Consider the following 18902-nt stretch of genomic DNA (forward strand, 5'->3'; position numbering starts at 1 on the left):
ACAGGGCCAAACCTCAGCTCTGCCAACCCCCTATGTGCCTGGCAGCAGTGAGGGCAGTGCAGGAAGGGCTGGGAGCGAGTGCTGGGAGGGGGGAGGCAGGGACAGACTGTTTTCCTGGCAGCACTGAATTAAATATCCCAAAACTGCACCGTGAGAACTCTGCACCAGAACTCTGCTGCAGCAGCAAGAGTCTGAACAACCCAAGGTCACTGCAGGGACCTGCACCTTCGGGAACACCCCACGGCTCTCAGGGAAGGACACACAGCCTCAGTGGCTGCCTGACCTGGTCACCCCTACACTGCCCCTGTTCCCAGGAGCACTGGGATCACAGCTCTGGGTTCCTCAGGCTCCAAGTGCCTCAGGCTCTCACTTGTTACACTTGACGACACAACACAACACCGTGCACTGACCTCCAACTCCTTCTCATCAAATGTCTTCAGCAGATGTTGTGGGATTACTTCATTAAATCCCTTCTGGAGCGCCAGGAACTGAGCTTCAATTCCTCGTAAAAACCTCCAGTTCACATAAAGTCTGTGAAAAAGTGCAAATTGGGTTTGGGGAAGATGTTTCACATACAATAAACCCGCAACTTATCCAGCCCCAAAAAACCTGGCCTCGCTGACAGGATCACACACTGCAGCACTGCCCAACCCCTCAGGAAAAACCAACACCACCAGTTACTGCAACAAGTAAAATTCCTCCCCACCGCAGGAAATATAAAGAAAAAACAAAACAGGAGAAAGCCCCTGCTGTACCTGACATATTCCTTTTTGTTCTCCTCTGTCACGGGGATGCTCTTCCCGTTGGGTTTGAGCTCGTGCTGGATGATCTCCCCGTACGCGTTGTGCTCCACACAGAACGTGTGGTCCAGCACTCCCGTGATGTCGTTCTCACTGGGGGGAAGGAACGAGCACAGCACTGAGTGAACACACGTTCTGCAAATGCATCACAGCCATAATCCACCTGACAGAAGCACAATTTCATTTTTCAATGGCATTTCAAAGCACTGCATGGAAGCAAAAGGAAGCAAAAGTGCAGTTTTCCTGTGTTGTATTTTAAAACAGTTATCAGAGTTTCAATGTTATATTTTAATAACATGTTATTCAGTGTTATATTTTAATAACATGTTACTGTTATTCAAATATAACATATTTTATCATGGCAAAATTAATAATAGGCAACATTAATAAATTAAAATTTATCAACTCTCCTCCTGCCCCCCGAATTTGAATGCCTTGATCATTTTTAGCCTTAGAGAAGCTGAATTGTGCAAGAAAGATATTTCTTAAGTCTGCCTGAGCAAGATATTAAAACACACTTCATTTCCACTGGATTTAAGACCATGATCACATAACTGAGAAAGCATTCCAACATCCTGAGGGTCACTACAGAGTACATACAGTATCCAGACTAAGCTGTTGTGAAGATCAGGATCAACCAATTCCATGTCATCCAAAGTGATTGGCTTCCCAAGCAACTGCTTGTAGAAAGGCAAGGTGAAGCCCCCGTCGATGTAGTGCCCGTGGAACACAGCCATGCCCATGATCCGGCCCACGAAGTGGAAATAGGACAAGTGCTCCTGGAAGGGACAGGAGGGACAAAGTCAGACCTCCAGCTCATGGCTGCTGAGCAGGAGAGAAAATTTCAATACAAAGAAAAGAAAAAAAAAACCAACAAACCAACTCCAAACCCAACCCAGAGCGTTTGGTTTTGTTTTCACACACATCCTGCTCCCAGTCCAGAAGTCAGAGCAGCAAGAATCAAAACAGACTTCACTTCTCCCAAAGGAAACATAAATCGACATCTTACGGAAAATTAAGAACAGATTTGAGAAGTGTCTTTGATCACTACTGAATTATCATGTAATTGTACAAATCCAGTGTCCAGCAACACCAGTGTCAGAATTTGGCTCCTGAGCCTGGAAGCCTCTGCAGATGTGTTTAATTCAGTCCCAAAGCCCTCATCCCAGGACAGGCACCGCCGTACCGGGTTGACGGCGGAGTCGGGGTTGATTTGCAGGGTATAAATATCATCTCGGGAATACTGGAAGAGCCCATAATATGGATTCAACATCTCATGGGACAACAGGTAGAGCCACTCCCTGGAGAAAAGAAAACAATTTATTGGTACTTTGTAGACAAATGCATTCCTACACTGAGAATCTCTGCAACAGAGTCTGACTCTTTTCATCTTAAACATAAATGTGCAGGAAGTTATCTCTGAACATGCTGAGATTAGGCTGAAATCAGAATTATTTTTACTGGCTCAGTAACCACACAGCACCTGACAGCTGATGGATTTGCCAGCTTTCCAAGATTTTTCTCCAGGTTACTTATTTCCAAGAGTTTCCGACTGTGATTCTCCTTCATCCACTACACACCAAGACAAGACCCCACATATTCACTTGACCGTATTACACAGATTTTAGAATCAAACCTTTTAATATAAACCACCTTTAGGTAATGAACATATTTAGTTCAAGTTTTTGTTACATAATCACAAATCAATAAATAATGGTCTGAGAATTGGGAATGTCACTTTTTATAAGTGAAAAGTAACCTCAGACCATTGACAGACTATCACCCACCAACTGCTGGTTTTTAACATCTTGCTTCAAACTGCAGCAATGATTTGCAAGAAAACGTATTTTTTGGTTAAATTTGTTCCACAAACCTGAACATTTAGTGGTATAAATTCTCAGGCACCCAAACTTTACTAACCAAAGACAGTCATTTCAACAGATACCAAAACCTGTGTCACAGATGTCTGATGTGATCTGTAACTTGTGTTTTGATTTATTTCCAATAAATCAGTGCTTTTTTGATGCAGTTTTTCTTTTAAAAGACTTTCTAAAGCTATATATTCCTTTGAAATACAATCTGTTGCAGAAATAAATATAAATAAGGATAATGTCAAAGAACCAGGGCTGACAGCAGGCTGGTTTAGGGTTCAAAGCACAGGGGTTGGCAGCGGGGTTGGGGTGCAGGGAAGAGACAGAGGAGTGACTTTACCTGGCAACTCCTCCATAATCAAGGCCTTCCTCCCCACGGAATTTGATCATTAATCGTTTCCACAGGTCTTTTGGCCTCATCTTCATGACTTGCCTGTAGGACTCCTGTAAACACACAACACTTCCTTTCATTAAACTGCTCCTTACAGGCTGGAAGCTACTGCTGTGTATTGGAAGTGAAGGGAGCCTCAGGATCAGAGTCTGAAAGGGATACTGTTAAAGGGGACACTATTTTCCTAAATACCAACCAGTTTCTCAAATCACAGACTGTTACTTCATTTTCTAAAAATGTGATAACATTGGACAGTGTAATTTTCAAATAAAACAGAGAGATGAGAAGATCCACCCCCTGTTCAGTATCCAGAGGTGAACAGTGGGCAGAACATTCCCTCTCTCATTCTCATGGAACTGATAAAAAAATTAAAATCTGTGTCAGTAAACTCCTTTTGTTTTGCATAAAGGCTTGTAATATTTGCAGTCTGAAAAGTAACAGAGGAGCTTCTACTCTGGGCATAACACATGTGCCAACCATCAGGAAGCACCTTAAGAACAGCAATGCCATCCCAGTAAATACACAATTACTCCTCTATCAGTAAGAGCTCACCAAGAAAACACAGAAACAAAGCTGAAAGGCAGAACAAATGCTCATTTTTAAAAAGGAATTAAACAATAAAAAAGCTGAGTTCTTATTTATATCCAGTATCAGCTCCAACCTCTGGCTCTGCAGGACAGGAGAGGCAGGTGGGTGTGCTGGGACCCAACACAGTGGACTGAACAAGAACACAAAATTCCCAGTGCTGTCCCCTTCCCTCCCTTGCTTTTTCAGTTGCTTATGAACCGATCTGACTGTCTCCAAAGGGAAGACCAACACAAATCCTTCTTGGCTGTGAAAAACTGTGACAACACAGAGGGGTGATCAAGCCTGTGGGTGGGGTAAAAATGCAACAGGGATGGGTGGGATGGGTGAAAGTTCTCAAAAGGACAAACTGTTCTCCAGGAAAGGCCAATGAATTATAACTGTGTTTAATCAAGACAACAGAATGATTCTGCTGAATAATGCCCCAAACCCAGAATGCAGATATCCCACAGTGGGCACCTCTGGCCATTCAGATGCCCATACAGTTCATATAATTAGTCTGATTCTGGAGAAAACAACAAAAAGGGAAAAAAATCAACTAGAATTGAGATTGATACTAAGTAATCCAAAGGCTGAAGAGGAATCCTATTAAACAGTAATTTTACCTCAGTTACCATATATCACAGAGCACTAATAACTGTTTGGTGTTCAATTTGTAACATCCCCTCTGGAACAGACACACATCCAAGGAAGAAGTGAGCAGGATCTTCAGATCCATGAAGTGCCTGAACTCCTTCCTCAGTCCCTGCCACAGGCCCTACATCTCCAGCCACAGAGAAAGCACCCCATGGTTTTCTTCTTCTCCATAGGGTAAATACATACTTTGTAGACCAATGCATTCCTACACTGAGAATCTCTGCAATGGAGTCTCATTTTTTTTAATCTTAAACACAAGTGTGAGGGAAGTTATCTCTGAACATGCTGAGATAAGGCTGAAATCAGAGTAGTTTTTTACTGGCTCAGTAACCACACACAGCACCTGACAGCTGATAGATTTCCCAGATTTCCAAGATTTTTCTCCAGGTTCCTTATTTAATCTTAAATTTACTTTAGTTACACAACCAACATCCCCTAGAAATGCTTCCTCTTTCATAAAATTCCAGCTTCAACTGCAGCCTTCGAGATTCCACTCAAGCGAACGCTACGAACAACCCTCCTGCCCTTCCCTCAGCTGTAAGAAAGGGGCCAAAAACCTCCAGTTACCTCAAAAATCTCCTCCCTGGAGACCTCGATGCGACAGTGCCCAGCCTGGGGCTGCTGCTGGGACAGCTCCTGCCTCAGGATCTTCAGCTTCTGCACCAGGTCCCGCTTGTAGCGCGGCACCGTCAGGCACTCGGCCTCGTCCGGGAGCTGGCACAGGGACACCACCTGCTGCTGCTGCTGGTGCTGCTGGTCCTTCAGCTGGTTCTGCCGGCTGCAAACACACACACACTGGCTGCACACACTCAGTTCATACCCCTCTCCTCTCAGAGGGCAAGCTTTGTATCTGAACACTTTCAATTTACTGCGATTATTACGGTGATTGCACTAAAAACGTCCCTCCAGGCCAGTAAAGGATCAATTCAGAGAGATTTTATCCTGACTGAAGACGTGTAGTTCTGTCTTTCTTGGCAAGTATCTGTTGTTTTTAGGGCTTGTTATTTCTCTTAGTGCTACTCTGCAAAGTATGTAAAAGGTTACAGCCCAGACAATAAGGTATTATCCATACAATTTTACTACTGAGCTGCTGACACTGAATTTCTCAGATACCATTTCCATATTTCCTTTGCGTGTTTTCCCTCCCTCCATTTTAAAATTCAAGGATCTGCCAAACACTCTGCCTCTAATCTCCAGTCAATACCATAGTCTGTTTTACATGGCTTGTCTGGAAAAGAGTAAGCTTACAAAAAGATGTTTGTACTGGCAGCTTGGCAAGGACCTTGTCCCTTGTACCTGGCCTAGTCTGGACCACAGGAATGTGGGAGTTCACATGGAACTAATTGGCACAGATAAACAAGTATTTTTACTAGCAATTCGAAGAGATTTTGTAAATCTGTCTTCTTACTAGGAAAAGTAAATGGATCATGTTGCAGAGATGTGCTCTCTGTGTCTTGCACACAGTGAGTGGATATTTTTACAGTTTTTAGTATGGCATTCATAAACAACACAGGATAAAAACTCTATTCTCCTTAAACCACGAGAAGAATATCTCTGTGTGGAGCACATTAGAATATCCTAAATTTACTGCATAAATAAGAAATGCTACAATTCAGAATGCTCTCCGGTGGAACTTTTTTTTTCAACAGAGACTAAAAAATATTAGAGAGAATCAAACAGTTTGAATATATTTTATAATTTCAGCCTATTGTCTGTTTTGAAACAAGGCTTAGCTGAAAACTCTCCTGGCCAACCAAAATTCACCTCCATCTTAGCAATAATAACACCTCTTTAATCCTGAGCTCTAAGGAGGGAACAATACACTGAAATCCTACTTTGTAAGTCAGCTCAGTGTTGTTATTTTCAGTGTTCTGTTTGCCTCTGGTGTTGTTTCTTTACATAAGGCTACCTCAACTTTATTTGCAAGCTGAACACACTGGTCTTAACAATGAACTACACTTATTTTAAATTTTATTTCCTGAAAAACCAAGTCATTACAATAATTTAGAGACACACACTTGCTGTGGTTCCAGACTGTGGCTCTGTGTCATTTGTGCATGGCAATGTTCACTTGGAATTAGGTTTAAATATGAATCTCATTTAAACTGTATTTACTTGATAGACAAATTAAAGCCAAATCTTTATTCTCTGTTCTGAACTTTCTAATTCCATAGGGAGGAATATGGGAAAATATTCCTTGGATATGGCTACCAGAGAAGGTCATATTTCTATCCTAAAGTGAGCATCATCCCTGCTGCCCTTAAGAGTAAAAAGACACAGTCCCCCAAGTACAAAGCCAGTCAGTCTTAAAGGAAATCTAATCTCTGAAATGACCATAAATTTAGGATTTATGCATCAAATTAAACCATTATGTTTCTCCTCCTAGTACTTCCCAAAATAAGGAAATACAAGGAGGAGAAAAATAAAATGCCATCCTCCATATTAGACTACAAATAATCAGTGCAGTATTAGCTAAACAATCTGCAGTGCTTAAAGTCATTAAACCTCATTTCTCAGTTTGTTTGCACAGCTGAATGACTTTGCTTGATTCCATACAGTGCTTTAAGGATACAACTAAATACTTTTCAGGTGCCACAACTATCAAAATCTATCACAAACTCTCTCGGTCCATATTTTAAAACAGAACTGGTAAAACAGAACAAGTTTGATTGTTTTCATAACTTACAATGTCATCACTGGAGGAACAAAGGGCTTTACTCAGCTCAGTAGAAAAGTCGGTATCACTGAGGGTAAACTTTTTCTCATGCCTTTGAACCTAAAACACCATCCCACCCAAGTACTACATTATTTCTTAAAAAATTTACAAAATGTCAGGCCCAAGGCAAATTCCTTTTGTTGTTGTTTTTTTTTTTTAAAGAACAAACAAGGAGGTGGGCTTAAAGCAGGGGAAGCTTTCACATATCCTGTTTGGTGCAATAAAAGAATAAACACCCGAGATGATTTATCAGGCAGCAACTTTGCTGATGACACCGATGGGTGAGTTTCTGAAATCCTCCTCTAATGAAAGACAGATGGACAAATGAAAAAACTTCAGCACACTGCAGGAGCACTTGAAGTTTAAATAAATGCAAAATGGTTCTGTGAGTCTGGAAATCAGAAGTCAAATTGGATTTTCCAGATGACAAAGGCAGCTCTGTGTCTGTCCTCCACAATCCAGGTACAACTGGCCACTGTGACCCTTCTGCCATTTCCCAATGAACCTGCCTGTGAAGTTTGTCAAAGACAGCCCAGCTGGCTGAATTTTCTACAGTTTAAGAAGAGCACTGCTGTAGCTAAGAGGGTCTGAAGATTTCTTCAAGTAAAATATCTAAATCTGAATTGATTTAAGGAACTTTTCTACCTTTCAAACATGAACATGCTCCTCCAGTGGTAAGTTTTTTTCAAGATAACGTTCATTTCAAACCACCAGTCTGGATTAAGCTTAAATTAGAGGTGATTTCTTTGTTTTCAATTAAAAAAAAATTGCCAGAGTGGCTGGATGATGGAAGCTTACTGAAGTCCTGTAACATACACATATATAACCACTGATTTCTCTAAACAAAAATATGTATTTGCCAATATTTAGACTCTTCTCCCTCTTGGGGTGGGAAGTCCAAGTGTATATTGGGCAAAGGCCAGACAGCTTTTGTGTAATGCATAAAGGACATGTTGACTCCTGGATATTACTTTCCATTCCTCGGTTTTGTCTTTTCAGTGCCTGTTGCCATTATTCTTTCCTTCAGCTTTTCTTGCCAATGATTCACTTCCTTAAAGGACTATTCCTCCTACTTACTCCTTGCCCAGGGCTTTCCCTGTAACCAGCTCTTCATTGTTTCTTCCACTTAACACCCACTCAACACTTTACAGGTGTTTCCCAGGAGTATTAAAAGGTGTCAGCAGGAGAAACAAAAGAGTCAAACTCCCAAAAAGCTTGGCCAAGCCGATAGCCACGTCTGGGCAAAAAGAAAAGTGTTTGTTTCTTTTTGGTTTCCATTTTTAGTAGAAAATCCCCACTGTGTAACGAGTGCCGAGGGACTAAAACAAGAGCCAGAATTCTTTTTGAGTTTCCCCTTCTCTTTTGAAAACTGAGATATGAAAACGTGATATCGAACCACTAAGGCAGAAAAAATGCAGTGCCTATTCTATTTTATTCTTTTCGTTAAAAAACCGATTTAAATAGTTGGGGTTTTATTTTGAGAGCATCTCAACTAGGCCTGCTCTGAATCTGAAGGGAGGAGCTGAATTATTCCTCCTTTATTCCAGGAGGATGGTTGGGCAGTTGTGCACCAAGTCATCAGTATTTCACACCACCAGGCTCCCATGCAACTTCATATTTTAAAACAAGTTCTCCACAACTGAAATAGAACGAAGAATAAAGAAAACAAAGTGTCCCGCTTGCTGGTAGGATAAAAAGAAATCCACGGGCCAATGTTTCCAACGGGACTTGCTTCCCTCCCCCTCTGCATCACACCAGCCACATTCCTGCCTAAATGCTCCTTGAGATTTGTTTTCAAGAGCAACCAAACTGGTCTTTGCTGTGGAAGAACACTCCTTAAATCGCCCAGAACGGCAGAATGAATCCTGATATAAACCCGGCACCCCTCAGTGTCACCTTCTTCTCTCCATTGCACTCAACACGTGCAGAGACTTTAGACTGAGTTTAAGACCTGAGACTCACTTTAAGACTAAGTGCAGGTTCGCAGAGAGCCGCGGGTCTGTGAACTGCGTCGTCCTGTTGTTATGGTCAACAAAATAAACTCTGCCTGTGGCTGTATTTCGGATCTCCCATCCAGGAGGCAGTGGACCAAGCTCCTCACAATTGATGTTGCTAAGATCCCTGTGAAAACAAATATAAAATGAAAAATACCTCAGCAATTGGCCTCCGAGCCAAACAAGCGTAAATGTAACAGAACAATTCCATGAAGTCTGAGAAAATGTATTGTTTCAGAAACTTGAGCTGTTCAGCTGGAATCTCTACTCCCAAGGTGCAAGCCCACCACAGCAAAAACACACACCCCAGAACACATGCTGTGGGGAAAAAAGTCCTTATCAAATAACCCTCATTTTTACAAACCAACTTCAGCTGTTAAATTAATACAGGCTTCAAACAAAAATAAAGACCATTGCCATATTTGTCAAAATGGAATTGCAGTTCTGCACCAGTTCTGACAAGAAAGCATTTTTAAAACAACATTAGTCACGTAAGGAACTGTGAATCACACTTTATAATAAACTCCTACAAAACAAAACTATATTTCTGTAGAGTTAGAGTTTCCATGAAGAATTACACATGGGATGGGTGTCTATGGCACTGGCAATTTTGCCCCCAAACCCCAAGTGCTGGTGGGAAGCAAACAGCTCTCTAACAAAGTATTTCAAATCAAGTATTATCTGAACAGTGACTCAGCTCTGCCCCAAGCAATGCAGAGGTGGCTCAGTAGGTCTCAAGAAAAATTCTGCTGAAATTAGAAAGACGCAGATTCATTCCAGAGCTTCACTGAAAATAAATACTGGTCTCCAAAAGTGTCCACTCACTGATTATTCATGGACATAATTCACACCTCAGATCCCTCACACTGTCCAGGGCAGCTCTTTCTAAAGGTTCAGCTCTCCCAGTGTCCTGGGAGTTGAGGGAGGAAACAGCCAAGGGACAGAATGGCTAAAAAGGTGCCACCTGCAGGGATTCCAGAGACTGGAAAGTCACTAATGGAAACACGAAGCTCTGGGACTGAACTCCTGCTGCTATTCCCCATAAACACACTGCTGCTGGACCACAGGGCTCAGTTTTGTTGACTACATGACTGTGGCTATTAGCATAAAAATACAATATTCCCCAGAAATGACATCAATTCCACCCTCATGCAAACAGCCAAATTTTGTTCTCAGACACGCTCACGCAGTTTGTGCTGCCACACCTCAGGGCAGAGCTAACTTAGACTGCACACAGAACTATCACACCCCAGACTTAAGGATTACTCTTCAAACATTTTTTTCCAGCGCCTGGTTTTGGATAATACACAAGCCATGGGCTTCCTAAGGCACAGCTGCAGCCTCAGGTCTGCAGGTAACACATCAAAGCAAGGGATAGTCATGTAACACAGAAACAGGAACAAAAGACTAATTCCAAACACAATGAAGTTGTGGCCATGAGGCATTTCATCCTCCCTAGGACACCCATTTCCATGAGAAGGAACATCAGCAATTGTCAAAGTTACTGCAGTTCTCACAGATGCCAGCACTGGCTGCCAGTTTTAAACCACACACATCTCACACCACCATCCACAGGCTTTAAGAGCCAAGTGTTTTCAACAGGATTTCTTGGTTATATAAAGAACAATCAGAAGCTATCAATAATTTCCATTATTATCCTTTCAAACATGAGAAATAATCCCGTGCACAGTAATGACCAATGTGTACATGTGTATCACGTAAATAAGGACATTAAATAAAAAAGACTTTATATTTATCTTCTCCCAAGTGTTGAGAGAGCTGCAACAGGAATAGCAGTTTGACTGTTCCAATCCAACCCAGTTTTCACTGAAGTATCTCAAACTTCTTTTGGAAGTGTTCATATTTTACCTATTGTTTCATTATTTTGCAGAGTATTAAAATCTGGACTTGGCTCTAATTCACATGCAATATCTAGAATCAGTGAACTATACCTGTTTTCAAAACACCACTGTAATTTCTTTCTTCATTTTCCATCTTTCATTACAATAACAACTTGAAGAACCAAGGAAGAGACATTAATTGATTTTGACGAATGACTTGTTAAAATGACATATTAAGGGCCAAGAATCAGAAATATAAAATTAGACAGAGGAGAGCAGTGCTTAAATGATTTTTATGTGAAACCTTAGGGATACTTCTATCATTTCTTACCTGGGTACTCTTGGATCGTGCCACGTGCTGACACCAGTCTGAGTATGCAGAAAATAGACCTGACCTTGCTGAGTCGTCCTTTGTTCTGTGAAGTTAAGACAAATTAATAAATGTAAGAACAAAAATGCAACATGAAAACTAATGAATTAATCAATGCAAGAACAAAAAAATGCTATATGAAAGCTCACAAAGACCAATTTCCCTAAACTGAGGAATCAAAAGGATCTCGCGTATGAGGAGAAGACTCGTCCCATTTTCCCAGTTTCTGGAGACCCCCCCACATTAAAGAATTCTGATTTTCATACCATATCCTTCAGGTAGATCAGGAGGAGTGTGCAAGTGTGTCCTGCTCATGTAGTTCCTGTGCCTCTGGGACCGGACCCTCCTCTCAGCCAGCCGAGGGTCCGCCGCCTGCCCGCAGGTCGCGCCGTTGGTGCCCGTGATCGGAGTGTTCTCGTCCACAAAGCAGCTCAGTGGCCTGCCCGGGCTGGAGTACTCGGATGCTGGCCTGGGGAAAAGGGGAACATTGCACCCTGACTGGATGTGGGCCACGGGACAAACCTGGTGGGAGCTTCACCTCAAGGCTCTCGGGAAAGCTCTGCGGGAGCCGCTGCCTCGCCGAGCAGGACACCTGGATTGGAGCAAAGCTGCTGCTCTGGGCTCACCAGAGGAATCACTGAGAGTCACAGAATGTGCTGAGCTGGAAGGACCCACAAAGACCATCCAGTCCAACTCCTGGCCCTGCACAGGCCCATCCCCAAGAGTCACACCCTGTGCCCCAGAGGTTCATTCAAACCCTCCTGGAGTTCTGGCAGCCTTGGGGCTGTGCCCACTGCCCTGGGGAGCCTGGTCAGTGCCCAAACAACTCTGGGGGAAGAACCTTTGCCTGAGATCCAACCTGACCCTGTGCCCTGACACAGCTCCAGCCATTCCCTGAGGTCCTGTCCCTGTCCCCACAGAGCAGAGCTCAGGGCCTGCCCTTCCTCTTCCCTCACAAGGAAGCTGTAACTGCAATGAGGTCTCCCCTCAATCTCCTCTTCACCCCCAAACTTTCTCACCTTGCCTTCATATGCCTCAGGAAGTGACCAGGCCTTGTTATCCCTTCTATTTTTTAAGGAAGGTTATTAGAAGAGGATGCTGAAAAAGGGCTAAGCAAGAGAAAAAGCTCTTGAGAGCTCAACTGCAAGAGGGAACATTGAACTGTGTGATTTCATCTCTCAGTGCTGCTCCCAAAAGGATTTAAAATGGGTTAAAGGGGGATTGACAAGGTCACTTGAAATCCCCAAAACAAATTATACATTTTACATTTGTTTCTCCACTGTTAATGTGTCTGGAGCTTAGAGCAGGTATTTTAACATACCAGGAAAAATAAAAATAGGTAAATTAAAAGGCTGTTCAATCCCTTCACTCCAAAACTGCATGAGAGCTGGCAGTGTTAAGAGTACAGATTATTTATTTTAAGTCAAACATATCCATGCAGAGACCAGAATAACATTGAGAATGGAAAAGACACTGCAGGAAACAGCCAGTCTGCAGAAGAGTCTGAAAAATCTGCAATGACACTGCCTGCAATTCAGGTAACAACAGAAGTGGTTTGAGGAACAGCTTCACAACACTGAGGAACAGTTTCACAACACACATCTACAGTTACCAGAAAAGGTGACTGAAATGATTTTGAAACATGCTCTGTAACAATCAGCTCTACTAACTATTCTAGGTTACATGGTCATGGCATGGACAGAGGCAAATGTCTCACAGCTACTCATGATCTCATTTCTTCAAGAAAACCAAAATGCTGCTATTAGAGGAGGAAAAAAATCAACTCTGAATGATCTTGTGATTTAAATATTAGGCAGACTGAAGGAGTAGGATGCTAAAGAAGGAAAGCACAACCTTGTACAGAGTGAGCTGGAGGAATGGCCAATACCCCTGTTAGAGCCACCTGGAATCACCAGTGCCCAGCAAGCAAAACTCATCCCAGCCTCAGCCTCCCAAAAAATCCCTCACCGTGTCGGTCGCTCCCACTGAGTTGTCCGTGTGATGTGATTTAAGTACTGGATCCTTCCAGAAGCAGTTCTCCGCTCCTCCCACCTGCAATCCAGGCACGGAGAGATAAGGCAATGAGTGGTATTTCCAGGAAACCAGGGCACAAAATGTTTCCAACATAAATGCCAACTCAGGAAGACTTGCACCGTTATGAATCACGGTGGCTGAACAAGGTAACAGGAAACAACTGAAAGCTGAACTCAGAAATGATTTAACATATTCTTCCCTTGGAACCAGGCACATCATTAACAATATCACACCTTCATGTTCCATAACTGCTTGAGTTCTAATTAAATCCAAATAGCCACATAAAGAAACTTCTTGAAAACAGCATGTTTAATAATGCATTTAAGTTGTTTTGACCACTGACTCTAACAAGTGCTTTCACAGCATCTTCACGCACCACTTGCTTTCATTAAAAGGTCAGCTTCAAATAATGTGACTTTTTAATTATTATTAATTTTGCACTCCAAAACACATTAGACTGTACAGGAAGCTTTGCAGTCACACAATTAAGTGAGCAATATTTATGCAAGGAACATTTTGAAGTGAAGATTTAGAAGCATTTTCAAAAATGTTTTTGACTTATCTGGACTCCAAATTAACAAAAGAATGCTCAGATGCTAATTTGCATTTCAAAATTCATCATCTGAAAACTCCATTTCTCCTGTCTTTACCTGCCAAGAATCACATTTAGAAGGCCTGTGTTTGCTCTGAAGAAGTTGCTGACAGCACCAGAACCTAAACCAGAGCATTTTCCTGCGTTCTCAAAACTGTTTTAGGTGATAATGATGTCATTAACTCTCACAGGGACAAACCAGAACCCCAAACCCAGCCTTTGGCAGGTAAACACAGTGAGAACTCAGGCTGAGTGCAGACCTTTTCTAATCATGTTTTCTTCACTGTGATACCCTGGAATAAAATGTGATCCATGTTTATCACAGTGTATATATGATAAACAGAAGGCAGCCAGGCCCTGTGGTCACTTCCTCGCTAGAAAACTACTACATGGAGAAGTCAATTCTCTGCCTGTGATCTAACATTATATTAATTTATCAATTTTAAAACTTGAAAAACATGTTTTCTTAGCTGAGTGTGTCTTTCAATGCATTTATTCATACAAGCCACGTCCCTATTAACCGATAACTGTTCCGTGTGTCCCAGCTGGCTTAGCTCCTGCTCCTGAATGCAAAACTGCAGAACTCTCAGGGCAAGAACAAAAGTAAAGTGATTTATTTGTACACTGACTTCTCCTTAGTGCAGCAGTGTGTTGGATGAGCTGTATTTGTGTTCACATCACAGTGATCTCTGCTTACCCATCTGGCAAATCATTGTCGAATAACCGACTGCAATCCACAACTTGTCCCCCTGTGCCTATTCGGTCCCTGGACTGGAGACTTACTATTAAGATAATAAAAGAATTATTAAAGATATGACATCTGAATGCAAATGACAGTTTACATTTGAAAGAGAATCAGTACAACTCAGGAGGACTAAGCTGAGCCATGCTCTGGATGGTTTTTTTCCTTTCACAAAAATCAAAGACGGTCACACAGAAACAGTGGAGAGAATTCCATGCATGAAAACATACATCTCACTTCCAAAAAAAAGTCAGAATATTAAAAATGAAAGAATATGAATGCAAGTTAAGGCAGAAAAAGAAGTGAAATCTGAAGCTGTCATTAACTTTTCTCCATATGAGGTGGACTCTGACACCTGACTGGTGGCAGGAGAGGGTTCACCTCACACACGGCTGGGACAGGGCCAACAGGAGAACTGCTAAAATAAGGAATTCTCTCTGTTTTTGACTCCTCCTTACATATTTTGTGTGCCACATCCACGCAAACACAAGAACCAGGCAAAATGTAACTGCTAGAAGCACTGCATGTCTGGTTTATTATTTCCAACACCAGCGGTAAGAAGTCAAATGCAACCCACACAAAGCACCCTGAAAAGCCCTCACTGCCCTCAGCAAAACTGCTTCACTGGGGTTTTAATTTAATTTTTATTTTTTTTTTTACATGATTCATTGTAATGGATATTTATGCCTGAAGCTTTTGTACTGCAATTATGAAAACAAAGATTTTTATTTTTTTCTAGGCTGCTTTTGTTCCCAATATCACAATTTGCAAGTGTCCAATCTGATAATTTATGACACTCGTGTTCCTGCAGGGTTGGGGTGGTTTTTTGATGTTTTGTTATGCCTTTAACAATAAAACAATTGCTTACAAAGCTCAATACGTGCTGTGGCCCACATTTCTTGAGGTGGCACTAATGTACCTCTGGACAACTGTCTTCAAGTCCTATTTATAAATGCAGTGAAATGACCTTACAGGCCTTAACCTGGATGCAACCAAACTTTGGTCAAGATCACAAAGTTTCAAAAGTTGGAGCAGAACTGGCAGCTTTTGCCTGAGTCTCCAAATTTTCAACAATAACATGTTTTGAAGCTTAGAATTCAAGAGACCAACCCAGGGAGCCCTGCAGTACCTGCTGCACTCCTAATCCAAATTAACTCTTAGTCTTCCATGTATACTAATGTTACAAAATGGAGAGAAAAACAATTTAATTTCAACCAAATCAAAATTTTAGATGATGTATTTATTCTGCAAGAACCCCACACATTACAAGTTCACATGGTTGCATGTAGGCAAGCACTTGATTTGCAAGGTTATCATCTGCTGAATGTATCAATTACATTTTAGTATTAGTTTCAAATCTTGCACAGTCTCTTAATTTAACACAGTTTATCCTTGGAAGAACTGAGAGTATTATTTACAACTTATTCTATCTTTTTACTTATTTTTAACCTAGATTTCTCCACCATCTAACAACTGCAGTGGAATTATCTAGTTTTACTCAGGCTCAATTCACCCATTCAACAAACTGCATCCATGAAGAAAGATTAAAATATAAGAAGATTAATAATGACAACTTAAATAAAACAAGACAGGAGTCCCTGGAATCTTACCAAGGATGCATTAAATTAAACCAGAGCCATGACTGAGCAAACCTGACCTTTCTGACGAGAACAGCAGGAAGCAGAACACACAGATTTGCTCTGGGTCTCTGCTGTAACCTGACAAGGTGCTTTTTCCTGGGTTCAGTGCCCGATCGAGCAGCTCCTGCTGCTCAGGGATTTCCTACAGAGCCAGTGCTGCTCTGGCCACCCCACCTTCTGTGGGCACAGCAGGTTAAGCCAACCCATCAGTCCAGTCCATGCCCACACTGCTGACTAGCTGTCTCTCCCCAGTTCTCTCTGAAGTCTCTTGGCCATTGCACACTGCAATGCATTTGCCCCAGGCTTCCCATCTGGCATCCCAGTAGCCTTGAGACCTTTCTGCTTTGGGGTGGGGTTTTTGGTTTGGTTTTTTTCTTTCCTTTAATGAATGCCAGCATTCCCAAGCGATGATGATCAGGATGTGTGTTCCATACTCTGGAGGGCAGCATGGGAGCACAGTCCCTGCTCTGTGGTGTGGGCAGAGCAGTTCCCTGCTCCCAGCACACCCTGGACCAGCTCTCCTGTCAGCTGGGCTCAATCCCCTCTCAAAAGCAACCCCACAACCAAAACCTCACCCACCCACCCTGGCTGCTCAGGGGACCAGAACACTGGAGCAAACCCAAAAAGCAAACCAAACCCACAACAGAACACACCCTACAAAAGAGGCTGGTTTATCCTTTACTCTTCTGTTCAAGCTCACATGGAAAATTTAACACTCAAGAACAGCCTGAAGAATCAGCAGTGCACTGACAATTCCATATTTCTACCACCATTTCACTCTCCTGTGCCACCACACTCTTATCTTAGTGCTGTGCAAGCCCTGGCAGATCAGATGAGACAGATGGATAAAGCAACATAAAGAGGGAAAGTCAGAGGTATTACTCAACAGAGCACTCTGAGGAAAGCAAACAAACATGCTGAAGCCCCTATGTGCTGCCTGATGTTCCAGTGTTTTTACCTGGCTGACGAAAGTGCTGCTTGGGTATAATTTGAATTATGAATTGAACTGAGCACGAAAATTCACTTTCCTTTGCCCCATGTCTGAACATTCTCATTAACACCTTGCTTTATGAAAATAAAGACCTTCCTTATCCTGACCAACTTATGTTGCCTGTTAGAAACACAACCTTCACAAAACTGAGAATGCACCAGAATGTTTCTGAAGTTTTTTATGGATACCTGTTTTCCAATTTGCCACCCTCTTTTTAATTCTTAAGTTATGAGTTCACAGAATGACAAAGCCCAGCTACTGAGGTTGGTGACAGACTTGTTAATAAGCCGTGAAAACACAAAATGAATTGACCAAGTCACCCCAGACAGTAATTCCCTCCTGTCACAGCAAGATGCTTCACCCTTTTCCAAGAAGCATAGATTTTCTGAAGCTCTCAGTGGCCAAGGATTTTGCAGTCAGTTTTCCACAGGGAGTTCAGGCTCAAAATGTTACCATTCTTTACAGTGAAATTAAAAACTTTCAATAATTTTTTTATCACCTATGGTCTTATTTGCCCCAACACTTATTAAAATATTTTTGTTTTGGTTTTTTGTGTGTGTGTGTGGTTTGAGCATTTTGGTTTGGATTTTGTTTGTGCTTTTTTTTTTAAAATTCTGTTCATACATACTTTCAGCCTGAGGTCCAAATGGCTCTGGCAGTGGACACTGAAGAATTCACTACAGAGAAGTGACATCTAGGAAGGGTTATTTCTACAGCTACTATTAAGCTCCAAGAGAATTAAAAGATAAAAACCTTTACTTACCTACTATCTGTCCTCTAACAGTATCGTTGTCATTTGGCCCAAGCTTGCACAGATCCAACCTCTGGTCTACAAAAGGAGGACACGAAATGTAAATTATACAATAAAACACCACCACAAACTACCAAACCAGCTGGAACACAAAATCCAGCAAAAACTGTCACTCTTCAAAAGTCTGTACATGCAAGTCTGGTCTGAAAGAGAAGAAACAAGTCTTCAGCTTACTTACAACCAGTGTCTTTAAGGCGGTTGATGGCGTTTGAAAGAAGCCTCACACAGCCCAGAAAACCAGCTCCCTGCTTTTTATGGATTTTCTTGTGATTCCACACACTGATTGTTATTGAATCCGACTTTCCAATATACCTGAAAAACGTGGAAAAACAGTCCTGTGAATGGCACTCACTGAATACTTGGACAAGGCTCCAGAAATCACCTTTTGGGGGGGGGGGGGAATTATCAACCACTCCATTAAAAATGTCACAGAGGGCAAGAGAGAGCAAGTCATCTGCAGGTAAGATGTACACTTCATACTGGGATGGAAGCATGTCTTATGGAGGAGCTCACTGGAATACAGACTGGTCTGAAAGCCTGACTCTGGGAGGAGGCATTCAGGTGACCCAAAGTCTGTGAAATCTGGCTAACACAGCAACACAGCAGGCTGAGGGCTGGCCCTGACACAGCTCTCCAAGCAGCTACAAACATGCTCAGCCTCATGCCCCTGCTCAGCCCGACCCCAGGGGATGGAATGCTCGTGGCAGCAGGGTCTGGGAGCAGTGGGAGCAGGGACAGCAGCCCAAACACCGGGACAGCAGCTCAGCATCCTCCTGCAGCACTTCAGGGGCTGCTCTTCCAACCCCCAGGGAAGCACCACCCTCTGTCAGGGCCCTTCTGAGCACCAGGAAAAACACAGGGCAAACCTGGGGCCACACCTGCAGCTCC

The 18902-nt window shown here is 42.4% G+C and overlaps 1 protein-coding gene across 4 annotated transcripts in view; it reads right to left on the minus strand.

The window, feature by feature from the left end:
- Positions 1-18902, minus strand: part of SMURF2 (SMAD specific E3 ubiquitin protein ligase 2) — a 58059-nt gene that overhangs the window by 6311 nt on the left and 32846 nt on the right. For all 4 annotated transcript variants that reach the window (XM_064676376.1, XM_064676377.1, XM_064676379.1 and 1 more), the window contains 13 exons: positions 18193-18326; positions 17967-18032; positions 14528-14612; positions 13173-13256; positions 11471-11673; positions 11166-11250; positions 8962-9120; positions 4851-5061; positions 3012-3115; positions 1987-2101; positions 1401-1579; positions 756-893; positions 411-531 (listed from right to left, as the gene is read on the minus strand). In XM_064676376.1, the coding sequence (XP_064532446.1) occupies positions 411-531; positions 756-893; positions 1401-1579; positions 1987-2101; positions 3012-3115; positions 4851-5061; positions 8962-9120; positions 11166-11250; positions 11471-11673; positions 13173-13256; positions 14528-14612; positions 17967-18032; positions 18193-18326 (1684 nt within the window). The remainder of the gene's footprint in view (positions 1-410; positions 532-755; positions 894-1400; positions 1580-1986; positions 2102-3011; positions 3116-4850; positions 5062-8961; positions 9121-11165; positions 11251-11470; positions 11674-13172; positions 13257-14527; positions 14613-17966; positions 18033-18192; positions 18327-18902) is intronic.

This window comes from Pseudopipra pipra, chromosome 19, assembly GCF_036250125.1.
Source record: "Pseudopipra pipra isolate bDixPip1 chromosome 19, bDixPip1.hap1, whole genome shotgun sequence".
NCBI classification, from domain to species: Eukaryota; Metazoa; Chordata; class Aves; order Passeriformes; family Pipridae; genus Pseudopipra; species Pseudopipra pipra.